This window comes from Mastomys coucha, unplaced genomic scaffold, assembly GCF_008632895.1.
Source record: "Mastomys coucha isolate ucsf_1 unplaced genomic scaffold, UCSF_Mcou_1 pScaffold1, whole genome shotgun sequence".
Taxonomy (NCBI): Eukaryota; Metazoa; Chordata; class Mammalia; order Rodentia; family Muridae; genus Mastomys; species Mastomys coucha.
In genome coordinates, this window is record NW_022196891.1 from 37609445 (window position 1) to 37634891 (window position 25447).

At 34.3% G+C, this 25447-nt stretch overlaps 1 protein-coding gene across 5 annotated transcripts in view; it reads left to right on the top strand.

Annotated features, from left to right (window-relative positions):
* Kcnt2 (potassium sodium-activated channel subfamily T member 2) overlaps positions 1-25447 on the top strand; it is a 353683-nt gene that overhangs the window by 100592 nt on the left and 227644 nt on the right. For all 5 annotated transcript variants that reach the window (XR_004122600.1, XM_031384276.1, XM_031384279.1 and 2 more), the window contains exons 3-7: positions 1709-1808; positions 8758-8806; positions 11203-11262; positions 21878-21952; positions 23250-23333. Coding sequence is in view for 4 of the 5 variants with exons in the window: in XM_031384276.1 (XP_031240136.1) it covers positions 1709-1808; positions 8758-8806; positions 11203-11262; positions 21878-21952; positions 23250-23333 (368 nt within the window). In the remaining variant the exon portion in view is untranslated. The remainder of the gene's footprint in view (positions 1-1708; positions 1809-8757; positions 8807-11202; positions 11263-21877; positions 21953-23249; positions 23334-25447) is intronic.

The following is a 25447-nucleotide window of genomic DNA, read 5'->3' on the forward strand; positions in this document are numbered from 1 at the left end:
AAGAAAGAAAGAAAGAAAGAAAGGAAGGAAGGAAGGAAGGAAGAAAGGAAGAAAGGAAGAAAGAAAGAGAGAAAGGAAGGAAGGAAGGAAGGAAGAGAGAAAGAAATAAATTGGGAACAACTGAAATACCATTGGGACCACTGCTGAACCCTGCTGAATTGAAGTATGTGTAATACTTGGTACATTATACAATCCTACACGTTTTTCAGACCATTTATAATAATATGATCATTGCTTTCAATATAAGAATCAGAAAAATATAAGAACTCTGCTGTCACAGAGTTGGGGCTGTGAATTTTAATATCTGGATCTGTTTGCATTGCTCTCAGTTGAGCTCTGTGTCATCAGGTAGACTTCATTAAGAGAATCCTGATTTGTGAGAGCACATTCATATACTGCATATAGGGAACACATAAGTGTTAGCCGACATTGGTGAGATATTTTCAGTGGTAGAATAGCCTTCCTACCTTCGCATCTAAATTACAGGGAAGCCCCATCAGTAGATATTACCCAAAGGGAGCTAAAACATCTGAAAGATGATGCAATTCATCACAGGGTTAGGCCCATCATCGAATACTCACCTGGCTACAGAGGAGACCCATATCTATGAAACTGTAAGCTATATGATTAAATAATCCCTTTCCACCTTGTATTATCTCAGTTCAAAAATGTTTTATTGTGATGAAAGAGATGAAATTAGAACAGCAGGTAACCCACAAAGTCCTCAGCACTTCAATACAGAAAACGAGAAATGATTGCACAATTTAAAAAATTACTGCTCAAGAATGCTATAAATACACTCCACAAAGAAAAAAAAAAGGAGACGAAAAGGTAACACTTCATTCTAGATTTCATTGAGTAATAATTATTGAAAGGCCATTCTCATAATTTAATACAAAATACACAAAGCACATGCCACTGATTAGAAGCATGGCAGTGTTCCTGTTAGTCAATGTAGTTAACCTTCATTAGCCTTCTTCCTCAGGCATCATGGTTCTCTCAACCATGACCTAAGCACTTTGTATGGTAAATGCATGTTACTCTTGATTTTCAAAACAGTTAACATTCCAATGGCCATTAAACCTGGTTTTTAAGAACTTCAATTTTCCCACTTCAGTATGAGAGAGAATTTTTTTCTAGTTGTGTAATTATGAGTACAAGCTATTATGACTTCTCATGGTAAATGATGACATAATTATTATAAAAGTTGTAATTATACAGATGATATATAGCATATAATGAATACAATAGCAAAAGTGTCACAGGTAATTATATAAACATGTTTTCTCTGTAATCAAATCAACAAGGTGCTTCAGAGTCATAGGATGTATTATGGGCAAGATGGGGGCAGCTCTATTTTTGAGCTAGTTAAAATTATTTCCCAAGTAATAATTAAAGTATAGACAGATTTGAAACAACCTTGACATGATGTAAATTTTGTGGCTTTTGACTTTTAAAACACAGATCTCTCATTTACGGAATGCTCTCTGTCATTTGTGGCTCATAAATTCGATATCTTTCACATTTTACTTTAGGAGTTGTTATTAAAATTCAGCTTCCAACAACTTCAGTAAGTTTAGAAAATTATAACGTGCATTCTAAATACCTTCTATGTGCTGGACTGAAAGATAATATTTTTGACAATTCTTTCTTTCTCTTTTATGTACCATATTCAAATGAAACCTAACTTTTTGCTGTTTGCTTAAAGGTCTAAGAATCCGCTTGTTCAACTTTTCCCTCAAATTGTTAAGCTGCTTATTATACATTATCCGCGTCTTGCTTGAGAAACCTTCACAGGGAAATGAATGGTAAGGCTTCTTCCACATACCTTTCATTGTTTTTGAATTATTACAATTTGAAGACTGTTATAAGAATGTCAATTTTTAAGGGTGTAAGACATTTGTATGAACGGATAGGATGCTGAGAAAATTCTTCTAAGTTTGGTGAATACGTTATTAACTAAAGATAATCCGAAACCTATTACATGAATGTGTAGTTGCTAGTCAGAATGTTGTGAACATTGGCAAATGGGCTCGTCTCTCCACACACTTGCATGCCTTTCTATTACTGAATTACGTATCCTTTGCAGTATGCTAGTGTCATTATACTTCCCATTACAATGTAGTTATTACCTTTTAGTGGAAATAAGATTCTCTCAAGATGGTTTTAGCCTATGCATATTTATTTACATAAAGTGGTATTCATTTTTATGTATTTTAGTTTTTTCATTTACAATCTTATTTTGCTTAATTATTTCCACTAACTCACTGCCTTTCTATTAGACTCTGTCCTTCGCTAGAGCAGTAGAGCCCTGAGTGTGTAATGACATTCCTGCATAGTTTTGATGTCATTAAAGACAGGACTCCTGGATGACCTCGTAAGTTTGTGATGATATTCAAAGGAAAATTAAAATTGACAACTAACACCTGCTATCAGTTTCTCTTGTGAAATCTTGCCTTAAGATAAAAGAAAAGTACATGAGTAAGAGAGAAAATAAGTTTATCATATGTATTTGAACATATTTGATAATCTAGCTTATTTGGAAAGTGACTGTGATTTTGAGTTTATTTAAAGGTTTGGAGATTAGATGAGGGTTAGTAAGTGAATGAGTGAAGTTTGGCTAGTATAATAGTATGTATGATAATTATTTTGAAACTGAATTATGATGATTCACTTTAGTGAATCCTTGGCCGTTCTGAATTATATCACTGTAAGTGAAATCAGCAAAGGGTCATTGGAATATTTAGCATTCTGCAGGAACCGCTGTCTGTGTAAAAGCTTTTTGGGGGATGTTGCTATTTTCTAGCATTAGAATCATTTCATGGTATACATTATTTCTTTCAATATATATTTAATTTTTACCATGCTATTCTTAAACAGAATCAGAAGTTGGTTTCAGTTTGCTAAGATCTTCACTACAGATCTCACGGTGCCCATTTTCCAGTGTTCCTGGACATAGTGCTTGCCTTCTCCATAGTTCAAGTGTGCTCTATGCTCAGGAGCTCCACTTGGCTGTCCAGAATGCGTCCTTCGCTGACCATATCCCAACCAGTTTGTGACTGTTCTTCCTGCTCACCATCCTGTTCCGGCCACTGCTTTCTCCATTGCAAGTAATAATACAGCTGAACAGTGGCTCAGACCAAAAATTTTAGAGTTCCCCTTAACTCCCAGTGTTTTCTGTAACAGACACAAATCCCTGGGAATGTATTGTCATCTGCACACTCAATGTCCATCCTCCTGTTAGTTGCGTTTCAATGTACCTCCGCGATGCAGACCACATGCCTTTGTCAGTACTGCTACAGTAGCCTGCTCACCAGTGTTCCTAGTCTAGGAGTGCTCCCAATTTGTTTATTCTTTACTATTATTATTATTATTATTATTATTATTATTATTATTATTTTATTTAATCTTTTTTTTTTCTTACAGTCCAGTCATTATCCCCCTCCTGGTCTGCCCTCTGACTGTTCCTCATCCCATTCCTCCTCCTCTCTCAAAGGGGATGTGCCTACCCCCACCCCACCAGACCTACTACCTCCCTGGGGTCAAAAGTCTCTCAAGGGTTAGGTACTTCTTCTCTCACTGAGGCTAGACCAGGCAGTCCTCTGCTTTGTATGTGTTGGGGGCCTCATTATCAGCTAGTTTATGCTGCCTGGTTGGTGGCTCAGTGTCTGAGAGATCTTGGGTGTCCAGGTTAGTTGAGACTGTTGATCTTCCTATGGGATAGCCCTCCTCCTCAGCTTCTTCCAGCTCTTCCCTAATTCAACCCAGGGGTCCCAGCTTCCGTCCATTGGTTGGGTGTAAGTTTCTGCATCTCTTTCAGATGTTGTGCCACTCAGTGGGCAGCCATGCTAAACTCATCAGTAATGGTATCAGGACTTGGAGCTTGCTATATCATTGAACCAGCAAAGTGTAAAGCTAGTTCCTTTGCATCTGCTTTGAATCCGATTAACCTGTCTTAAATCCTGCTTTTCTTGTGACTTCACTTTTCACTGCTCATTCTTTGCCCCTTTATTTCAGACTAGCTGACCTTGTGTCTACTATTAGGTCCCAGAAGGTAATGCCTACCACAGGGCTTTTTTTGCTTGTTTTTCTCTACTGAATTTGCTTGTTTTTCCCTACTGACTTTGTATCTTTTACATAAACTGAATGTATTTTTCTTGGTTGGTTTAATTTGCTGGGTTTTGTATTAGAATAGATATAGATCATTGCTTGGATCCAAGACTCTGTCACAGTGAACAGTAGTCATTTTTTTAAGTAAGTGCATGAACAGACATGTAACTGACATAGCTTTATGTTCTAACTCACACTTATGCCACTTCAGGAGTCTCTTAGTACAGCTTTGGTTGCTTCTATGAAGTCTCTAGGATATTCTGTGCCCTTCTTTATGTTGAGGCCTCATAGAAATGTGTTTTCCCTATCTGACACTCAAAATTCATCACTTTAAACATCTTTTTACAATGATGGACCCCTGCAGGATATTAACTCTTTAGCTAATATTTACCAGGCATCGTGTATGCTCTCACAGCCCAGATCTGTTCTGGATCGGGAGTTTTACATGGGTACTGTCTACACAGCCTGTAGGTGTTTCTCGTAGACATTCTATTGTTCTTAAATTTCCCATGATTTCTCGGTCTTATCCAGAAGTTTGCTGAGATGAAGGGCCACATTTTCTTGTAGCTCTCATACTTGCCATAGGTCTTGGGAGGTTCTATTGATGGAATTATTTCTACCCATTTCATTGATGTTTTGCAGTGAAGAAATCTAAGATGCCAGTTAGACTGAGAAATTACAAGCTTCTGTCTTTGTGTCATTAAAAATGTGTCCTCATGGGAAAAAAATCCTTCTACAAAGTAAATCCTTCTATAAAGTTCTATAAAGTAAAAAAAAAAATAGGTGTTTTTAAAACATGGTGATTTGTGAATAGAATATAGAGAGAGCTAAAAATTCTAAAAGGATCTGTGAAGGATGCTTGTAAAGGAAAAGGCATTGTGAATGATAGCAGAGTAAAATTATATTATTTGGAAACATTAAGAGAACAAAGTTTCCTACAATTAACTTCTGTGTACTATTACTAAAAATATTCAGTCATAATTACAGAGGATATACATTTGAAAAACCAGATTACTGTAATTAAAAACCATAATAAACTAACTTAGGTCTCCATTTCAAGAACACTGTTTTGTTTAGTTCCATTGTCAGTGCAGTCTTGGTTAATGAAAAACAGAAGTGGCCTTTATGGGTCCAGGCTCTATTTTAAAATAATGAGGCTAATTCAGCAAAGAGATTTATTTAATTATAGTTTCTGACCTGATAAGGCTGCAGATATTTTGAGCTGCCTTGCTTTATTTTTAAGCCTTTTTTACCCAGGAATTAAACTGATATGAAACTACTACAGTATGGATGAATAGAAAGATAGGAGAATAATTTTACTGTGAACGTCTGACATCATAGATACTGAAAATGTTGACATATATGGTGTGTAGTTAAGGATTTCATGGCTGTAGTGCCAGAGACTGCTCTGGGTCATTTATGGGTACATTGGACAAAGAGCCATGTTTACTCATGGCCTGTAGAAGATTTTATCTAAAGCACACCTTTTTTTGACTATTGAAAATGTTTAAGTGACTACCATTGCTATTATTAATACTATTTTAATAATATCAATATTATTAGTAATATTATTAGTAGCTGCAGTAGTAATAATGATTATGACTAGCTGTTTCCAATCTTTAATGTCTGTCTTAAAACCTACCCTGGAGCTAAAATAAACTATTGCCTCCCTTAGTTTCATTGAGCCTCTGGAAGAGAAACTGAGGCACATATGAACATTCTTTGATTTTTGAAATTTTTGAATTTGTATGCAAAGTTGGTCCCTAGTATAACATGTACTGTGATCAGATTTTAAATATTATTACTATTTAACAGTAAAAGTTATTCACACATCAAATAGAACTATGGCAATGTATTCTCAATATTTGATCAAATATAGAAATGAATGTTATAATATAAACCTTCCTTTCTTTCCCATAAAGTTGCTGTGTAGATTTAGATAGTACCAAGTATAACACAAATTTTTCATCAAGAAAATGTCTAATAGTGATATTCCTAATATGTTAAAAACCTTTTCTTATATAAGAATGCAACACACACACACACACACACACACACACACACACACACACCATTGCATCATATCGTAAATATAATACTTACACAAACACAACACCCTTGTCTTTGTGTGCATTTTTGTGTGAATTGTCTGTAGCATTCCATTTATAGAAAGAACAGAGTGAAGGAGGAACAGAGACTTAAACATTCTAGGAATATAACAAAATTCCCTGTTACTCAAATTTCTCTGAAGTATCTTTCATGAGAGTCCGTCATAGTCTCACTTGTCAGGACTGGGTAGAATGTCTGGTCGGAGTGGCCTTTTGCATTCTACCCTGCATGTCTTGGGGAGGAAGGAAGAATGATCTCAGTGAGTGAAGGCCACTGTCACAGCCAGCACACGGAAAGCCTCTGGACGTGCATTTATCAAAAGTGGGTTCATCCTTGGCATGCTTCATCATTGCTTGTCTGATGTGGAGTTAGGCCTCTTTTTTCTAATGTTTTTCAAGTTTTGTTTCTGAAAATCATTTCTAGCACATAAGCTCAATTCTGGTATGCTTCTATATGCTGATCAGTGCTAAATCATGGATACCTAAGCAATGTAGGAACTACTATACTATACAAAGTGCTTACTTTCTCTTATTTGTTGTGGGTTGGCCGAGTTTTAATTCAGTGGCCTCATTTAGGTACTGCGTACCCAGTGATTTTAAGAAATATGAAAGGTTATATGAGTTTATTTTATGGTTATGTTCCACATGTTGGCCTGGGTACTCTAATTTGTGTATTACACATACATCCTGAATATGGCACTCCATGAAACTCAGTTTAGATGTTAAGGTTGTTATGACACTTTGAGAATTTATATTCCTTCATGTAAGAGAAGGCTGTATGGGAATGTTTAGGAAAGTCATTGTACTATATGCCATTAACTTTCTACATTTGACTGTTTCTATCTCTGCACTGTTTGAGATGGCTCTTCTTCTATTTTAATTATGTTTAATAAATGATCTTGAGCTACTTGCAAAGTCAGATTAAACATAAATCATTTGCATTTATATTTTATCATTTTCTTTTGTTTCATTTCAATTAGTTATAGTTCTAAAGAGTAAAATTGTTATCTACTATTTGATGATGAGTTCATTCAGATTTTCCCAAGATACACAGATATGACATATGTCCCAGTATGCGATTACTGATCATTATTTATTAAAGCTGTCATGGCTATTTTTTTGTAATCTTGAAGATGATCATGATGTTTGCCTGTTGGGCTCCCAGATAGAATGCAGTTAGTTTCCTTTTATTAATAACACTGTAGTAAATGTTACTTAAATATTTTTATTGATATTTTCCTTCTGTTGTTGCTGTCAATGACATGAAGCTTTGTTTGTCACTGTGGTAGAGATATAAATTCTTAATTTATCCCTTGTTTGTGCGGGGATTTATCTAGGAATTTGTACATTTGTAACTTATTCTTGTTCATGACAAACCTACTTTTATATATTTCATAGTTTAGCCACTAGCATTTTACAAAAGTTTCTATGTATTTATTGAATTTTATGTTAAATTGGTAAAAAAACCCATTAATTTTGCTTTTGATATTAGAGATTTATAGATTCTTTCATATGGTATAAAACGTATGTGATATAATGCTTGTAAATCTTATTTCAATTTAAAAGTGTTAAGTTTAAACAGTCCATGGTCTCTTTCCATGGAATGGCAAGGTAAAATCACAGTCTAATTAAAAACCCTTCATAGATATAACTATATCTTATATCCATGATAATTATCAATTGCTCTTTAAAAATCATTTAGTGTTCATTTTAGCAATTTTTTTATTATTACCAAATGATTGAGATATATTTTGTTATATATAACTTTTGTAAGACACATATATCTGTCTAAATTTTCTTTAATAGTTTCCATGTGATATTTTGTCTACATGTATTTCTGTGCACTACATATGTGCCTGGTTCCTTCAGAGGCTGAGAAATTTTCATCTTTTCCCAAGTAGATTTTATTTTTATGTATATCACCTAGTTCAATAAATTATATGTATAATTAGTGGTATGGTAACTCTGTTATTGTGGTTATTGGAGAGTGTAAACATGTTAAAATCAGGAAGAATAACATTTAAAGAAGATTCTTACAGATAGTTATTTCACATTAGGACATAATAATCATACATAATAGTATATATTTAAATGTTTTATATAATTACAAATCTGAACTATTGATAGATAGATCCAAATATAAACACTTTTAAAAACAATGTATTCTTTACATTTGTAGAAGAGCCATTAATGAATTTTTAGTAGAAACTGGATCAAAAATTTTATAATATCTGCCAATCCTCATAACTAAAGGCTTGTTTTTTTTTTAATTCACTAATAACAAAGATAAAAATGTAAGGTAAAATATGATATCTCTATATTAGAGTGGAAATGATTATTAGTTAAAAAGCGGAATGCATTATATCGCTCTGTTTCTCATGTTGATTGCTCTGATGTTTCTCATGTTGATCTCTACATGTCATTGTTTTTTATCTACTAACTGTTGTTTTAATGCTTTCACATATAATCATTTTTTTAAATAAATGGATTTTTCACGTATTTAAAAAAAACCTAAAGTTTGAATTTTTCTTTCCCATAGGTCTCACATATTTTGGGTTAACCGAAGTCTACCTTTATGGGGTTTACAGGTTACGTACAAGTTTATTTACTCCTTTATTTCAGTATCCATTTATATTTTACAAAGAAACACTATTGAAAAGTGTTCTGTTGATGTTCAAATTGCATTTCCCTTATATCATACCTTAATGCACATCTTGGGCTAACCTCTTGACTTTTTTTTTTCTTGTTTTCCCAGTATACCTTTTGAGACTTTCCTTGCAATCTGGATTAGACTTCTAAGAGAGTTGTAAGTTAGAAAACAAAAGCATAAAAAGCAAGCAAATCAGGGTCCAGACACTGGGTGTTTTCCAAACTACAGTACAGGACTCATGTACCTCCTTTAAGAGCAACCAAGTACCATTACTGCGGGTACTTTTTCCCTATAGGAATGAGTTAGAACCTAAATAAATGAAGGTATAAGCTTAGAAACCACACAGATGTTGCATAAAGGAAAAAAATATGTTGTAGGTCCTTAGAATTTCAAGAAAACCATAGACAAGGGAAAAGTAACTCTGAATTATAATCCAATGTTCCTTCCAGTTGCCTAGCCTTAATTCTTGTTTTTATCAGACATTGCAAATGGCACCTTTTATAAGATCCTGTCACTTTCCTGTATATTTATAGTCTATAGATCATTTAAATTAAACAGACAATAGGATCACTAACATAAAGAAGTCGCAGAGGTTGAAGGAGAAACTTAGGATTTATTGCCTGTCTTCTATTTGTAGCACAGCGATACCCAGGTCAGGAGTTTGATTGCTCTAAAATGGCATGCTGCTTCTTTCCACATTATTTACAGTATTGAATGATTTTGAAAATGCAACATGATTATATATACACATAAAAATTAATATACATACTTCATGTTTGTTTAAGTGAGTTTAATTATATCAGTGGTTCTCAATCTGTGGGGTCTGACCCATTTGGCAAACCTTTATCTCCAAATATATTTATATTATGATTCATAACAGTAACAAAAGTACAGTTTTGAAGTAACAACAAAAATAATTTTATGGTTGGGTGTCACTACAACATAATGAACTGTGTTAAAGAAGTACAGCATTATTAAGTTGAGAACCACTGGTTTACTTTGACTTCTATTGCAATGTCATTTAGTATGGAAATAATTAGTAGCAAATACCTTCCCAAGTGTTAGAGGGTTGTTGAAATATAGTATTATGGTATTTCATGTAACTCCTATATCATTCTTTATGTAAAACTAGAAGAAATTAATGTTCTATAGATGTATGCATTTGCTCTTATTTAAATTTAAAATTGCTTTTATTTAACTTAAATACTATTCTGAATAGTATGTAAAATAGCATTTTAGAATTTTCTGGATATCATGTAATGATCTGCTATAAGAAAATATCATAAATAATCTTAATAGAGGATTTGTGGAGAAAATCAAAATGTTTCTCGCTTTCTGTTATAAGAATGACAAGTTAAATACATCAATGGATAGATTTTATTGGGATTGCTAGCCATTCATCTGTTTTGATTATGTTAATATTTACTGTTCAATTAAATTTTAAAGTTTTATTTTAGTAAGAAACAAGCTAAAACTTGCAAATTTCTTTTTTTGATTATAAAGTAGCTTAGTACTTAATTATACAATAAATATACATTGAAATCATTTCCTGTTCATGTTTGCATATTTTATCCTAATCTCCATTTTTTGTATGAAAAAAGTTTTATTGAACCACTGTAATTAATCTACTTACTCAAGAAAAAGCATATCATTGAAGAATAATTTCTGAATTTCTCTACTTTTTTTTCTGCTCCAATAATTTCTGACAGTAATTGTAACTATAGAGCATGTAGAGAAAGGAGCTTGTTTAAATAACACAAAACTAGCATTGTCAACCATAAAAGCACAATTGGTCATGGGTTTTATGTAATCCCGAAGCATGCTACATTGTTGAAATGGCCCATGTTTAGAAAATTCACGGATGTTAGCATTACATATTGTCCTAGGTGAAATAAAGTGATTCAGTCTACTCAGTTTGAACCTTGTTTTTAATTTTCTGAAGGGAAAGACTGATTTGAACAATGGTGTTAAGAAAAGCAAATAGGTGTAACCCTAGTCTTTATGTATCTTGCTCACTTTAATCAGTATGAATGTTGAACTCCCATTTTTATACTTTGGACAATGAGTAAAATTTATTCATTGAGAATATATGAAATTATGAAAACTAATCTGTAATACAGAAGACAGTAAAATATTGTGTGCATCCCTTCCCCTGAAAACTGAAGTTTATGTATTATGTGCCACTTATATTATTTGCATATATATAATATGCACATATCTACATTTGCATATGCATGAACACATTCTTACATATTTGTGTACAGTTCCTAGCACATAATGGAAACATATCTTATTTACCTTGCCTTTTCTCATAGGTCACAATTTACCTTTTAGGTCTCGGTGGCATTGATAAGTCTATTTGAAACAATACTCCTTGGTTACCTCAGTTATAAGGTAAGATAGTGTAATTAGTTTTCTACTGGATAACTCACTGCTAGCATTTACAGTGTTTTCTTCTTTTTATTATCCATACTAGGGGATAAGGCAAGCTCTTCTTAAACCACTTTAATTATTCAGAGCCTCTCTAGTATGTGATAAAAAACTAGAGTAATATGGTAGGATTTTCCTTGGTGTCTTTGTTAAAAGTGCTTGGCTAATTCCTGTGTGCTCACTTACCCATTACAGGCATGCTTCTATTGAGGCAGTTGAATGATCCTCCTTTTTATTGTTCACAATCATCTCTTTTCTTAATTTATTTAAAAAGCAGGAAACAAGTATGTCTTTTAGGAGTTATTTTAATAAATTATTTTAATTACTGGTGAAGTTCAGTTTAGTTAAGACAGTTTATCAAGTATTTGTGAAGAGCTCCAGTTTAATGAACTTTACCCTTCATGACTCTTTTCTCAATGAGTTTACAATCTAGAAAGTGCCATGTTGGAAAAATTATACAGATAAGTACAATGTAAATGAGAAAGTAAGAAGCAGTATAGATCAGTGTGGTGCAATGTGTCTTAGGATAGTCTTCAATAATAAATAGTCTGAGCCCTTGTATCAGTGATTTTTAATAAAGCAATGTGAAAAGACATGGATGTTGTTATTGATAAATTAGGAAAGGATAAATTAAGCATGTAAATATATATATATATATACACACACACACACACACACACACACACACACACAAACACATATATATGAAGTAGAAGAATGACATATGATTATATTTGGTTAAAATATGGATACCTTGTATGGCAACATAGAAAGGGAAATTACCAGTACCTCTAAGTAACACAATTCTAAAACACATCTTATAGTAAAGACCATGTGTTGATTGACAAACAAAAGAGGATGAAGAAAAAAATCAATAGTGAAGTTGGGCATGGTTGTTCACTACTATAACTATAGGCTTTATAGATAGAAACAGAAGGACCAAAGAAATCAAGGCATTTCACAAAAGCATTGCAAATCTGATATTAGCCTGAGCTTCATGAGTCTCTGTCCAAAAACAAAGAGAAAAAACAAACAAAAAAGCCTAAAAAACCAAACCAAAATGAAAACAACAATAACAACAACAAAACCAACTCAGCTAAGCAACCAATCAAATACACAGAAAATCCAACCTAATCCAAAAGTTAGAGAGAATTAAACTAGGTCAATAAAATTGTAGTACCTGATGTAAAATTATGAAGGCAGAAGATAAACAAATGACTATCTGATTGGTTTTGATCAATGACAAAAAGAAAATTAAATGTCATTTTAAAAGTTTTTTGAATTGAGATGACTGGAAACAATGCAAGAATATTGAAATTACTATACAAGGGGAAAAGTCAATATGGAGTCTAGATAGAATAGAATTGGCTTTGGAAATAGTGCATTGAGGTGGACAGAAAGGCATGATGTGAAAACAGGTAAGGATCAGCCAGTTCTTCTAGAGTCTAGACCACCAACCAAGTAACGTACCTGGAGGGATCCATGGCTGTAGATACATATGTAGCAGTAGATGGCCTTGCCCAACTGCAACAGGAGGGAAGGCCCTTGGTTCAGGGGAGGTTTAATACCCCAGTGTAGGGGGAGGCAGGCATGGTGGGGCAGGATAGTGTGGGTGGGTAGAGGAGCACCCTCATAGAGGCAAAGGGGAATGGGAGGGCAGATGTGGGATGGGAGGTTGGTAGAGGGGTAACTGGGAAGGAGAATGTCATGTGATAGGAGGTTGGGGGAAAGGGTAGTCAAGAAGTAGGCTATCATTTGAGATGTAAACGAATGGGATGATTAATAAAAAAGTGTGAGGATTAAGATCTAGAAGATTCATTAAAACTCTAAGGTCACGTTTATAGAAACGATAAAGGGAGTCAACATGAAAGTAGCAGCCAAGAATTTGAGAGGTGAGCTGATAAACTTGCAGAATTTAGAGACTATACCCAACAAGTGCAATACAGAAAAGACGCAAGAGTAGAAAGTACTGATTTTTCTAGTCTCGCATACAGCAACATAAGTGTACAAAGGGCCTAATTTTAGAAGAATCCTAGCCTCCTATCCAATTTATTTCCCAATTTTCAAGGTGAAACACACATGGTATGCATTCTCTGATAAGTGGATATTAGCCTAGAAGATCGGAATACACAAAGTACAAACCACAAACCATAAGAAACTCAAGAAGGAGGAAGACCAAAGTGAGGATACTTCATTCCTTCTTAAAAGGGGGAACAAAATACCCATGGAAGGACTTTTAGAAGCTAACTATGGAGCAGAGACTAAAGGAAGGACAATTCAGAGACTGCTCCACCTGGGAATCCTTCCCATATTCATTCATCAAATCTAGACACTATTGTGGATGCCAGCAAGTGCTGGATGACAGGAGCCTGATATAGCTGTCTCCTGAGAGGCTCTGACAGTACCCGACTAATACAAAAGTAGAGGCTCACAGCCATCCATTCGACTGAGTACAGGGTCCCCAATGAAGGAGCTAGAGAAAGGATCCAAGGAGCTGAAGGGTTTGCAGCCCCTTAGGAGGAACAACAATATGAACTAACTAGTACTCTCAGAGCTCCCATGGACTAAAACTCCAACCAAAGAGTACACATGAGGGGACTCATGGCTCCAGAAGCATGCGTATAGCAGAGGATGGCCAAGTCAGTCAGTCAATGGGAGGAAAGGACCTTGGCCCTGTAAAGGTTCTATACCCCAGTGTAGGGTAATGCTAGGGCCAGTAAGCAGGAGGGGGTGGAGTGGTGAGTAGGGGAAAGAGGGAGGAAACAGGGGATTGTTTTAGGTTTTTTTTTGTTTGGTTTTTTTTTTTTCGTATTTTCTTTCATTTTTCTTTTTTCTTTTTTTCTTTTTCTTTTTTGGAGGGGAACCTGGGAAAGGAGATATTGTAAATAAGAAAACATCTAATAAAAAAAAGAAATTATTCTTCAAACCTTCATTTTGATATAGTAGTATTTACAAATTTAATCAATGTTTCTTTTAGATCAATTTCATTTTTATTTCAATTTTCACTAGTCTTATCTAAAATTGCTAAAAAATTAGATCAATTCTGAAAGAATAAATCTGATGAATAAAATATATGGAAATAAATTAGTAAGCATTGGATTATAGACACATTTTTAAAATTACTTTTATTTTTTTACAGTCCAGAAAAACAGTCTCAATGGAGCACCATCAAGAGCAAATTTACTTAATGTAGTATGTTGGCTGACTAGGGCAGGAACCCACTAGAAGGAATGAGTGATTTAGGGGTGGCATCTAATGATGGAGACTACCTGCATTGTTTCACTAGAGAAAACTAAAGAGGGGTAAAGAATGATGGAAGAAGAAATCTCATGGAAAGTAATGAAAACCAGACAAGGAAAGTGAAATATTTCCACCAACTGGAAGAAGGAAGCTGAAAGTCATATGTATATAAATTACTTAGAATGTACTATCACAGGGATATTCTGCATTAACAGAGGCAGAGACTTTTAATAATCCATGTCTCCTATCAGAGAATGTGAACGATAGGTTTGTCCTGATGAACAGACAACTCAAAATTCACAACGACCTAAAGTGAAAAATAAACATTAGGATTTTTTTGTAAATTGTTTAATTTTTAGCTGAGTGGTAAGACATAGGAGATTTATATTTAACTAAGTAGGCATGCGGACTTTTTGGATAAATCAGTCATGCCTCGTTCACTTGTCCATGCTCATTTACAGATACACAACACCCTAATAATAATATTTATTTGTAAATGTATTTCCATCAAATTTCAACTAAAATTAATATATTTTTTCTGCTTTTCTTTATTTTATTTTATTTTATTTTATTTTATTTTATTTTGGCTTTTCGAGACAAGGTTTCTCTGTACAGCCCTGGCTGTCCTGGAACTCACTCTGTAGACCAGGCTGGCCTCGAACTCAGAAATCCACCTGCCTCTGCCTCCAAAGTGCTGGGATTAAAAGCGTGTGCCACCACTGCCCGTTTTTTTTTCTTTTTTTTTTCTTTCTGTTTTTCTAGAAAGACTTCTCAGATTGAAAAAGTTTTTTAAAATATACAAAGATGTTCAGAATAATTTTCCATTGCAGCTATATGATGATGACATTCATAACTAAGTACTTTCTATCATTAACATTCTAAGGCTTAGTAGGAGGCCTTGATAATATATAATATTTCTATTCTGACCCCATAAACTTTAATGGTTAGCTGGAGGAGAAATCGATGGTAAAGTCTAAGAATTAACGATGGAAATAGAGTGGATTAAAAAGAATTTGTGACAGTAGAATAATTTTCTATTCATTATCTTCTTTTCTTATAATAATTAGTCAAATTCATGAACTTTTTTGACATAGCCAGCATAGTGTTGAGTAATTTATTTGCAATGAATCAATTAAATAATTGATACCAAGTAAGGGTTTGTAAACAAGAATCTAAAATATAGTCCTTTGTACAAACCACAATTTTTAAAAAGTAGAAGATATACTTGCAAAAATTTTATTTAATTGCATTACAAATTTTATTTTACATTTATAGTATTTGATACCCAAACATCTAAAATATCACTCTAAATATTCAGTTCTCATATATTTCTCATGCATACTTTTATAAATAGGTTGTTATTTATATATTTAATATTTAAAAACAATTACAATGTTAAGGAAATATTTATATTCCCAACATCATTCTAAAATTAGTATGAAATAATTTTTAAAAATAAAACAAATGTTTAATATTTTATGGAGACAGAGAATAAAATTAGCAAAATTTTAAAGTGCATTTGGAAATCAGCAAAAAAAGAATGCAGTATCCATCACATGATGAACCTTATTTTCTCTCATTTAGAAGTGTAGGTCTGTGTTCATGCACTCCTTTCATTAATGTTTGTAGCTACTTGGTAGTATAAACACTAAGTCCAACACTAAATTTCTTACTCTTCTGGCACCATAAATATCCATCTTTATTAAATGCTTTCAAAATGGAACTCTACTTATACATACATATTAAGTCCACCAAGAAGAAACAGCAGCTGGGCAGTGGTGGCGCACGCCTTTAATCCCAGCACTTGGGAGGCAGAGGCAGGCGGATTTCTGAGTTCGAGGCCAGCCTGGCCTACAGAGTGAGTTCCAGGATATCCAGGACTAAATAGAGAAACCCTGTCTTGAAAAAACAAACAGAAGAAATAAAATAAAATAAATAAATAAAAGGAAACAACAGCAAACATCAGCTTGATTTCCAAACCCCTAAAATAAAAATTCTTCACACTTAAAAGCTTTAGTTATGTCTATGAGCTTTTTATTCTAACCAGCATTAATGCTGAGATATCTATCGACATAATAACTTACTTATTAAACTGGTCAAGTACATTTTAGATGGTGACAGGTACATCTAAGACTTTGGATTGATTGCCATGCCTTGGTGTCCGATATTTACATTAGTGCTTATTTATTGTCATTATTTAATGACAAGCTTTACTATAATATTTGAAGTCTATTCAAAGAACATAAACTATTATATTCTCTCATTAGGTAAGTTAGTATTATTGGTTTTAATCCTCTAAGAATAAAATGCTTAACTCATACATCTAAGGCTCAAGAAGTATTACAGAATTGGGCGTGGGGGGCAGAAAACCTGTAAGAGCCAAAACGATCAGGGACTTTGCTGTGAGATTGTGTCTCCTCGTAATATCAGAAACTGTCACTGTCACTTCTTAGTGACAGTAAACTATCACTAAGAAGAAGGCCTATACATAAACTGAACAAGAGAAACCAAAACACATGTGGAAAAGCCCACAAGGCTTCAACTCCACACAATTAACTATAGGCAATTGAAGAAAAATAGAGCAGGAACCGGAGAGGTGGTCCTCTCCAGGGGAGAGAACTCCAGTGAGTTGTTCACAGCTAAACAATCAGCTCTGAAAATACACATACAAAAGTAGCATTATCTGGACTCACCAAGTTATATTAAGAAATCTATATGTATATACATTTATATTCTTGCAATAACAATTGCCATGAATTTGGAGAGTGCAGAGGGCTATATTCAAGGGATTGGAGGAAGGAAAGGGAAGAGAGAAATGTAATTAATATACAATTTTGAAAGAAAAAAACCCACAAGAATACAAATTTTTACATATTAGTCCTAGGTTCAAACTGGGCTTTGCAAGAATGAGATTGCCATATTTCTGCAACATTTATCTTGGTGATAATTCTAGTACATTTTCTGTCATGTATTTTGTTACAGCGTGACTAAGGACTAATACGCCCATGGTAATTGAAATGGTTGGAATAACATTTCTTTACATCTTATTGAATTTTGCGAGTAAGAGTAATGTAACATTACACAGGTAGAATTGATAGTAAATTATCTCTTAGAAGGAACAATACCTTCTGTTTCTAACATGAAAGTGAAATTAAGTGAAATAAGTGTTGGATACGATTTTGAGAGACACATTGCTTGTCGTTGGATATTGTTTTTAGTTTGCTGTGTAGTGGCAGTCAGTCCATCAGTGCATGTTCACTTTGTTCATCATAATTCAATTTTGTCCTGTAGATTTTTATGATGCAGGTCCACTAGGAATTCCTAATGGCCAGTAAAACTCATGTGTACTTCTCATATTTATTTATAATAACTATTTTAGGGAAGATAATTTATATATGCATCACTTAGTTCAGAAGATAGTCTGAGACCTGAGAATTAAGGAAAACAAATGTAACTGAAAATATGTGGTTCTTTTACCCATAAACACATTACTCCTGTATACAGTTTGACTATGAAAATTAGTCCTCAGTGGGAAGTTCATTCAGTTGCTGTAACACACACACACACACACACACACACACACACACACACACACCAAGAAACTCCTGCTCCCCAACACAGACACAATGAATCAGCCATTGTGTGGTTGGCATAATGTATCTATTTAAGGACGGCACCCTTTGAAGCACTTGTGTAAGGAACAAATCGAAGTGTCTTGACCTGGGTTTATGTTGACTCTCACTGTGTGTGGTTTAAAGTTTTAAAAATAAAATAATTATAGAGAGCTCGTATGATTTAACTGGGATAGTGCATTTGTATTATAATAGTACTTTTTGTTGTTAAAATGTGGGAATAGTTGTAGAGTTTTAAAGTGAGTGGAGTGTGAGTTCGAGGCCAGCCTGGTCTACAGAGTGAGTTCCAGGACAGACAGGGCTATACAGAGAAACCCTGTCTTGAAAAATGAAAAAAAAAAAAAAAAAAAAAAAAAAAGAGTATAAAGTGAGTGGAGTGAAGGTATATTTGATCAGTTCATTGGCAATGCATGTTTAGTAATATAATGCAGGTACAGAGAGTGTAAATAAATTTCAGTGGGACAGGATTGGATGGGCAGCCACTAATAAGAAGCTTAGCACTAGATGAAAATAAACCAAAATTCTCATGCTCAATTTGCAAATCTTTATGTCTTGTTTATACAGTACATTCACATGGTATAGGAAAGGATGATGTAATAGGATTGTTAAAGATACTTGACTTACTAGAAGAGAGTTCAATAAGGAATGTTTGGCTTTCTGACATATTGCATTTATGATTTCAAGTTCTCAATATGGACTAGTGGATTAAATATTTGACCTGAGTCAGAATTTCAAAGATCGGGTATTGATCTGGGCTAGAAAGAAAATGTCTTAAAGTCACAGGTTATGGTTGATTATAAGTTGTAGCTGCAGCCTAGAAGTCCTCACATGCAGGTAGAACATTTTAAATCTCTCTTTATATTCTTCTCTTTAAATTTCTCTTGAAATTTGCTCTCATGCCTGGTGATTTGTGTCTACTTACATTCGAGGAAGTTTTCAATTATAAACTTCTTTCAAGAGTTTTCAGTGTAGATTATTAACAGGATATATCCTTCAGTTAAAAAAAATAAAACATTGAATTAAAGAGAGGGTGTATAAAATATTTGCAATTCATTTATTTATTTTTTGTACTTACTTTAGCCCCAGTAAGTACATAAATAAGTGCAATTCATGTTACAAACTCTTTTTTTTTTTGAGAGAGAGAAATGCATTTTATCCAGAAGAAGAAATATGAGCAGCATTCCACAAGTATACAAAGACTGGCAGCTCCGGGAAGCTGCAAAATTTAATATGGATGAATCAGTGGGTGATTTTATAATGGAGAAAGGAGCATACTACAGACTAAACTGGTATTTAGAGTTAAAATTGCAAATCTTCATGTTACAATACAGGCTTGGATTTCATTCTCTAGACAGTGGAGACTGAAATTTAGAAAGAACCTTGTACCCTAAAATGAAAGATAATTCAGAAATGAATCCCATCAAATCAGAAGGATGTTTTAAGACAGCTTAAATTGTTCAAGGAAAAATCATTAAAATACAAATAATGTATTAAATTAAGATAGTTGTTAGGAGATAAATTACCATGAACTAAGTTTGTCCAGTGTTTCACAGGGGCTGGGAAAGTAATTGTAATTTGTTTTTGTACTGTTAGAAAAAAATATTAATCTGTAATTAAAAATATAATCTGACATCAGTAAAATAAGTTAAAACTGATGATTTTGAGAAGTCTGAGTCAGTATTGGCATGGAAGTCTGGACATTTTGTACCTCTCTAAGTCCATGCATCTTCTTGCTGGTCCATGCTAATTGGACAGAATGATGAATTTATATATAATTTTGTAATGCAAGAAGAGTGTGTATTGTCCTCAGGTCAGATACCCCCCTTATCACAGTTCTCTCCCTCAGTTCCCTTTCCTTTCTGTTTGATTCCATCTCACTTGGTACCCAAAGGACAAGAAAGCCAAGAGGGAACTGCGGTCAGTGTCTGCACTGCAATCGGTACGACATCCTTTGGCATGATAAGGAGAAGCTCTACCTGGCTTTCTATGATAGCTTCCTTGGCCCTGCTTTGTGCTGAAGGTTCCTCATGCAGTGGATCAGGCTTTCTTCTCAGGGTCTTGTAAAGATCTGGGCTCCTGTGTTTCCCATCTGTTCCAGTCCCCTGTCACCCCAGTCACACACTTTGTAAGGGTAAACCATGCAAAAGGAGATCAATATGTCCCCTCCTTTGTCTCCATTAAACTGTCATCTTATAACTAAAGGACTTGTGGCTTGTTCTTAGCCTAGCTCTCATTTTCTTTGCTTTCCTCATTTTCCTCATGTACTAGGCATGGGCTAAATATAGCCTCAAGTCTGCGTGCAGCTAAGTGGTTCCTTTGAGTCCTTTTCACTTAGTCTGAAATTTTGAGAAAGGTTTCATTTAACTCATAACATTCTATCCAGAAAAGATCTCTAGTTGCTCCCATTCCCCAGCTGCTACTTAATATATTACATTAAATATAACATGACAGACATGTTTAACATCTTAGCACCTAGCAAGTAGATGATATGGGGATATGGGCATACTTATACCATGGTAATGTAATGAAGTATTGAACCATCAAGGAATATTGGCAAGTTTTCATTTATATCTAGTGTTAAATGACGACTGGAAAATGTAACCAATCCAGTTTTCTGATAGTTTTTCCAGTGCATAGGTCTCTTCATACATTAAATTGTTTGAGGACATTCTGAGGATTTGCTATGAGATGTAGTGTTGGTCTATGAGATTAGGTATTTCACAAATGGAGAAGGTAACTATGTCATACGGGCCTGAAGTCTGAAAGTCCTGTTAGGTAGCTTCATTGATTTGCCTTATTCAAGGTTCCCCTGTTGGTTCACATTATAGTAAGGGAATGAGGATTGGAAAGTGCAATATTGAAACAAAAATTCAGGGATAGTTGCATTCCCCAGCTGAGCTTGTTGTGAAAATGTGCCCCTAATGGAACTCACTGGGATCCCCACAAAAGTGATATTACTCCCCTTCAAAGTCAATCTTTCTCACCAAAGCTTGATTCCTTTCCCCCTTATGGTCCTGTACAGAGGATCCAGCTTCCAGTACAAGGCAGGTATATTCAGACCATACCCCGACCTTAAGTATCAAGGTCACTTTAATGGGCACATTTGTCATCTGCATAATCCAAAGATTTCCACAACATCAAGATCTCTGTGACTGTTTTAATATTGTCATAACCTTTCTTGAAATTGTTAAGAGGCCCCATTTATTTATTATTCACTGGGCTCTGAAAATTATGTGTTCAGTCCTTTATTAATTTCACAGTGGGGATTGGGAGAACAGAATATATGTGATTAAATGATGTTTTAATATTGATTAAATTTAATAATAATTCTAGTTAACAAACTTGTAACTAGATTTACAAAAGACCTAAGATACATTACAAGGAGCTAGTATATTTGTGATAGTAGAAAACAAACTGTGGCAATTTCTCCTAGCATCCTGTTAGTGTACTTTATTTATTAGTAACTTGTTTTAGAGCTTATTAACTGAAAAATCTTAAGTACACTATTACCGATCTACTTTAGCTACTTACTTTAGTTCTGACATTACAAAACCATAGAGTGCAATTCTGCTTAAATCAGTTTAGACGTCATTGCTACATTCATATATAGATTCAATAATGTGTTAATAAAGGTGTTTGCATTACTAGAGAAATTCTGAGTCTTGGAACTTCTCTGATATTTGCTTTTATTTAACATTTATTTATAGGGAAATATTTGGGAGCAGATTTTAAGAATTCCATTCATCTTGGAAATAATTAATGCAGTCCCCTTCATCATCTCAGTAAGTATTAGCACCTTGAAAAGGATTGTTTGTCACTAGATTTAAGTGAATTCTCTATGTCTAAATACTTCTATATAATGAACACTAAAAGGCATGGATTCAGACTTTGAATCGAATCTGGCTCCTTAAAAAAAAAATAAAATCAGTATGATAACTGAATTGAATAGTTAAATGAAATCTAGTATGTTTCAATACAATAGCTTAAAGAAACCTACTATAGAATTATACAGCACAGAGGTATCATTTGAACTAATGCCAATATTGTTTAAAGATCCTCAACTTTTCATTACTTATATTGTAGAAGCTTTAAGATAGAAACTCATCATATGAGATATTTACCACATTTTTCATACTGAGAGCATGTTCATATCTAGTTTGTGTATGGAATTTACCCAGTTTGGTTCTTCACTAGTGCCAAGTGGCCAGCTCCTCCTTAAAGAACGCAATTTCTCTTGCAATAACTCTATGCTACATTCACTCTCTTCCACTGCCATCCCATATATATGTAACCCTGAGGATTTCACTCATCAATTAGGTTCTAGTATCAATTTGATATAGCAATGATGTTTGAAATTAGAGGTGTTTGGACTTTACTTGAAAAAAAGAGAAATAAAGACATTATTATTTGAAGCTGCTCCTCACTTTTTTTTTTTGTTTGTTTTCGGTTTTTGGAGACAGGGTTTCTCTGTGTAGCCCGGGCTGTCCTGGTACTCACTCTGTAGACCAGGCTGGCCTCGAACTCAGAAATCCACCTGCCTCTGCCTCCCAAGTGCTAGGATTAAAGGCATGTGCCACCATCGCCCAGCCTGCTCCTCACTTTTTATATTTTAATTTGAATGACTTTTTTACAGAGAGAACTGGAACTACATTAAGTGAAAAGCTAACTAAATATAAGTAGAAGTAACTGCAGTTTCTCAACATCACTTAAATTGTTTGAATCTTAAGATACTGATATGTTATAAAAGACAGCCTTGTAACTCGTTACCACCTCAGATAGAGAAATAGCAATGTAAAAAAAAAAAAAAAAACTACTGGATAAGACTTAATAATAGAATCAGCAAGGTTAGGTCTGACATCCATGAAGCCTCTTACTTTATGCATCTATAATAATTTCCCCAAGAAAGACTTTAAGAAGGAGTGAAAGACTATTAATTAGTGTTGATTTTTAGAGTATTTTGGTGTTGTTTTAAATCTTTTCTTTATTTTGCTAACTTTTATTCTGTTTTACTTGCTTTTTAATCTGTTTGTATAAATTCTTTCTGTGAGATGAAATTTAGAATGTTTGCTTATTTTTCAGATATTCTGGCCTACGTTAAGAAATCTATTTGTTCCAGTTTTCCTAAATTGTTGGCTTGCCAAACATGCCTTGGAGAATATGATTGTAAGTAATAGCAGTAAAGTTTAAAGCAGAAATATGTTAATGTCCACTCTACTTTACTTATTCTCAATGTTTCAGTAGAAGGAGAAGGCTATGTGGCTTCTCATCTTGTTCTTTGACATTCTGTCTACTCTTAGAAATTTGCATGATATGCAGAATTTGTTCAGTTATAGTTATGGAAATTTCAAATGTTTTCATTTTTTAAACTCTCACCATAATTCACTGTGTTAAACAGTTTTACTTAACTATTTAGTGGTTAAACTACTGTTGCATGCTTATTGTACTATACAGTATACATAGTTCAGTATATACATAGTCAATTAAAATTAAGTGATTAAGCTACTATAGTTTAATAAAATGCAAAATCTGTAATATGCCTGGATTCCCTAGGTGTTCAGTGATGCAGCTATAATTAAAGTAAATGGTTTGGATTTTTTTCTGATGTCAACAACTCAACACCTACCTGCTGTCTACACAAGTGTAAATGTTTTTTAAAGAGCAGCACCATTCACTTTTAAGGCATATGAAGTTCATAGCTCCTAAGCCTTGGTTTTCATGGCTCTGGGATGTTTTGTGTATAATTATTTTTTCACGTTTCATGAAAACATGGTGGGGATTGTTAGACCTTTTCAGAGTAAGCTGGTCTTTTGTTATCGTTCTCACAGACGTTTGGTTTTGAGCTGAGTGGCAGTTCTTATAAGAGGGGTTGAGATGGAGAAATACACATGAAATACACAGCTTTGCTGTAGCCACAGTCTACATCAAACATTGATACTCTTTGGAAGGAATCATTTATACCTATGACATGAAAGTATTCCCCAAGTTTTCAGTACTTTCAGATAAGACATAAAGCATCCATTAATTCGTCATTCATACAAATTCTAATGATGGTCTGAAGTAAGGCATTTTGCTGTGACTAGTATCTGATGAGAAGCAATTTAAGGAAAGGTTTATTTGGTTTACTGTTCCAAGGATCACAGTGCATCACAGTAGGGAAGTCACTGAAGCAACAGCATGGAGGGCTGATCACATCCTCTTTTGGAGTCAGGGAATCAGACAGTGCGCAGGAAGTGGGACCAGATGTTAAAATCCCAGGGTTTATCCTCCAAAACACTATCACCTGCTGAGCACCAAGTGTTCAAACACATGAGACCCTGGGACATTTTATATCCAAACCACAACATTCTATCTTTGCGCACCACATAGGCTCATGGTTTCCTTATAAAACTCTCTCTCTCTCTCCCTCCCTCTCTCTCTCTCTCTCTCTGTCTCTCTCTCTCTCTCCCTCTCTCTCCCTCTCTCCCTTTCTCTCTCTCCATATATATGTATATATGTGTATATATATATATGTATACACACACGCACACATATATACATATATATACACATGTATACATACATATACATATATATATACACAAAGTTTCAAAAGTCCATGTTTGTTATAATTTCAACACTGTTCAAACTCTTTTCTGAAATCTAAAGCAACTGATCTACTGTGAGTCCTTGGAAAAAAAGTTAGGCATTTCAAACATACAAAATCAGACTAAGTGTTTCCATATCCAAAATGTTATAGGCATAGCAAGGTCATATTTACCAAAGTAAGACTAAACCTATCAGGGAAAAGGTGAATTCCGGAAGTTTTATACACAACACCTGAGTTTTGTTCTGTAATTTGTTCAGTTCAAATAATAATCCTGATATCAATAGCTACTACCTATAGCACACGTAACCTCTTTCCTATTTCTTGAGAAAACCTGTTTTGCATGTTTCCTGTGAAACATCGGTCACTGGAAATAGGGGATGGAAAGTGTCAAAGGAAGATCTTACCATGGTAGGGAGAAAACTGGGCAGGTGGGGGAGTATCCTCCTAGAGGCAGGGTGAGGGGGAATGGGGTATGGGGTTCCAGAAGGGACACCTGAAAAGAGGATAGCATTTGAAATATAAATAAAGAAAATATCCAATAAAAGAAAAAAAAATGCTCAGGTTCTCTGACAAGGGAAAACAAGCTAAGGGATAGGAAGCCGGGAAATCTTGGATCCTTAGGCTCCACACCATTGTAAGTAGCCATCCTGGATTACTCTTTTTTTTTTTTTAATTTTAGATATTTTCTTTA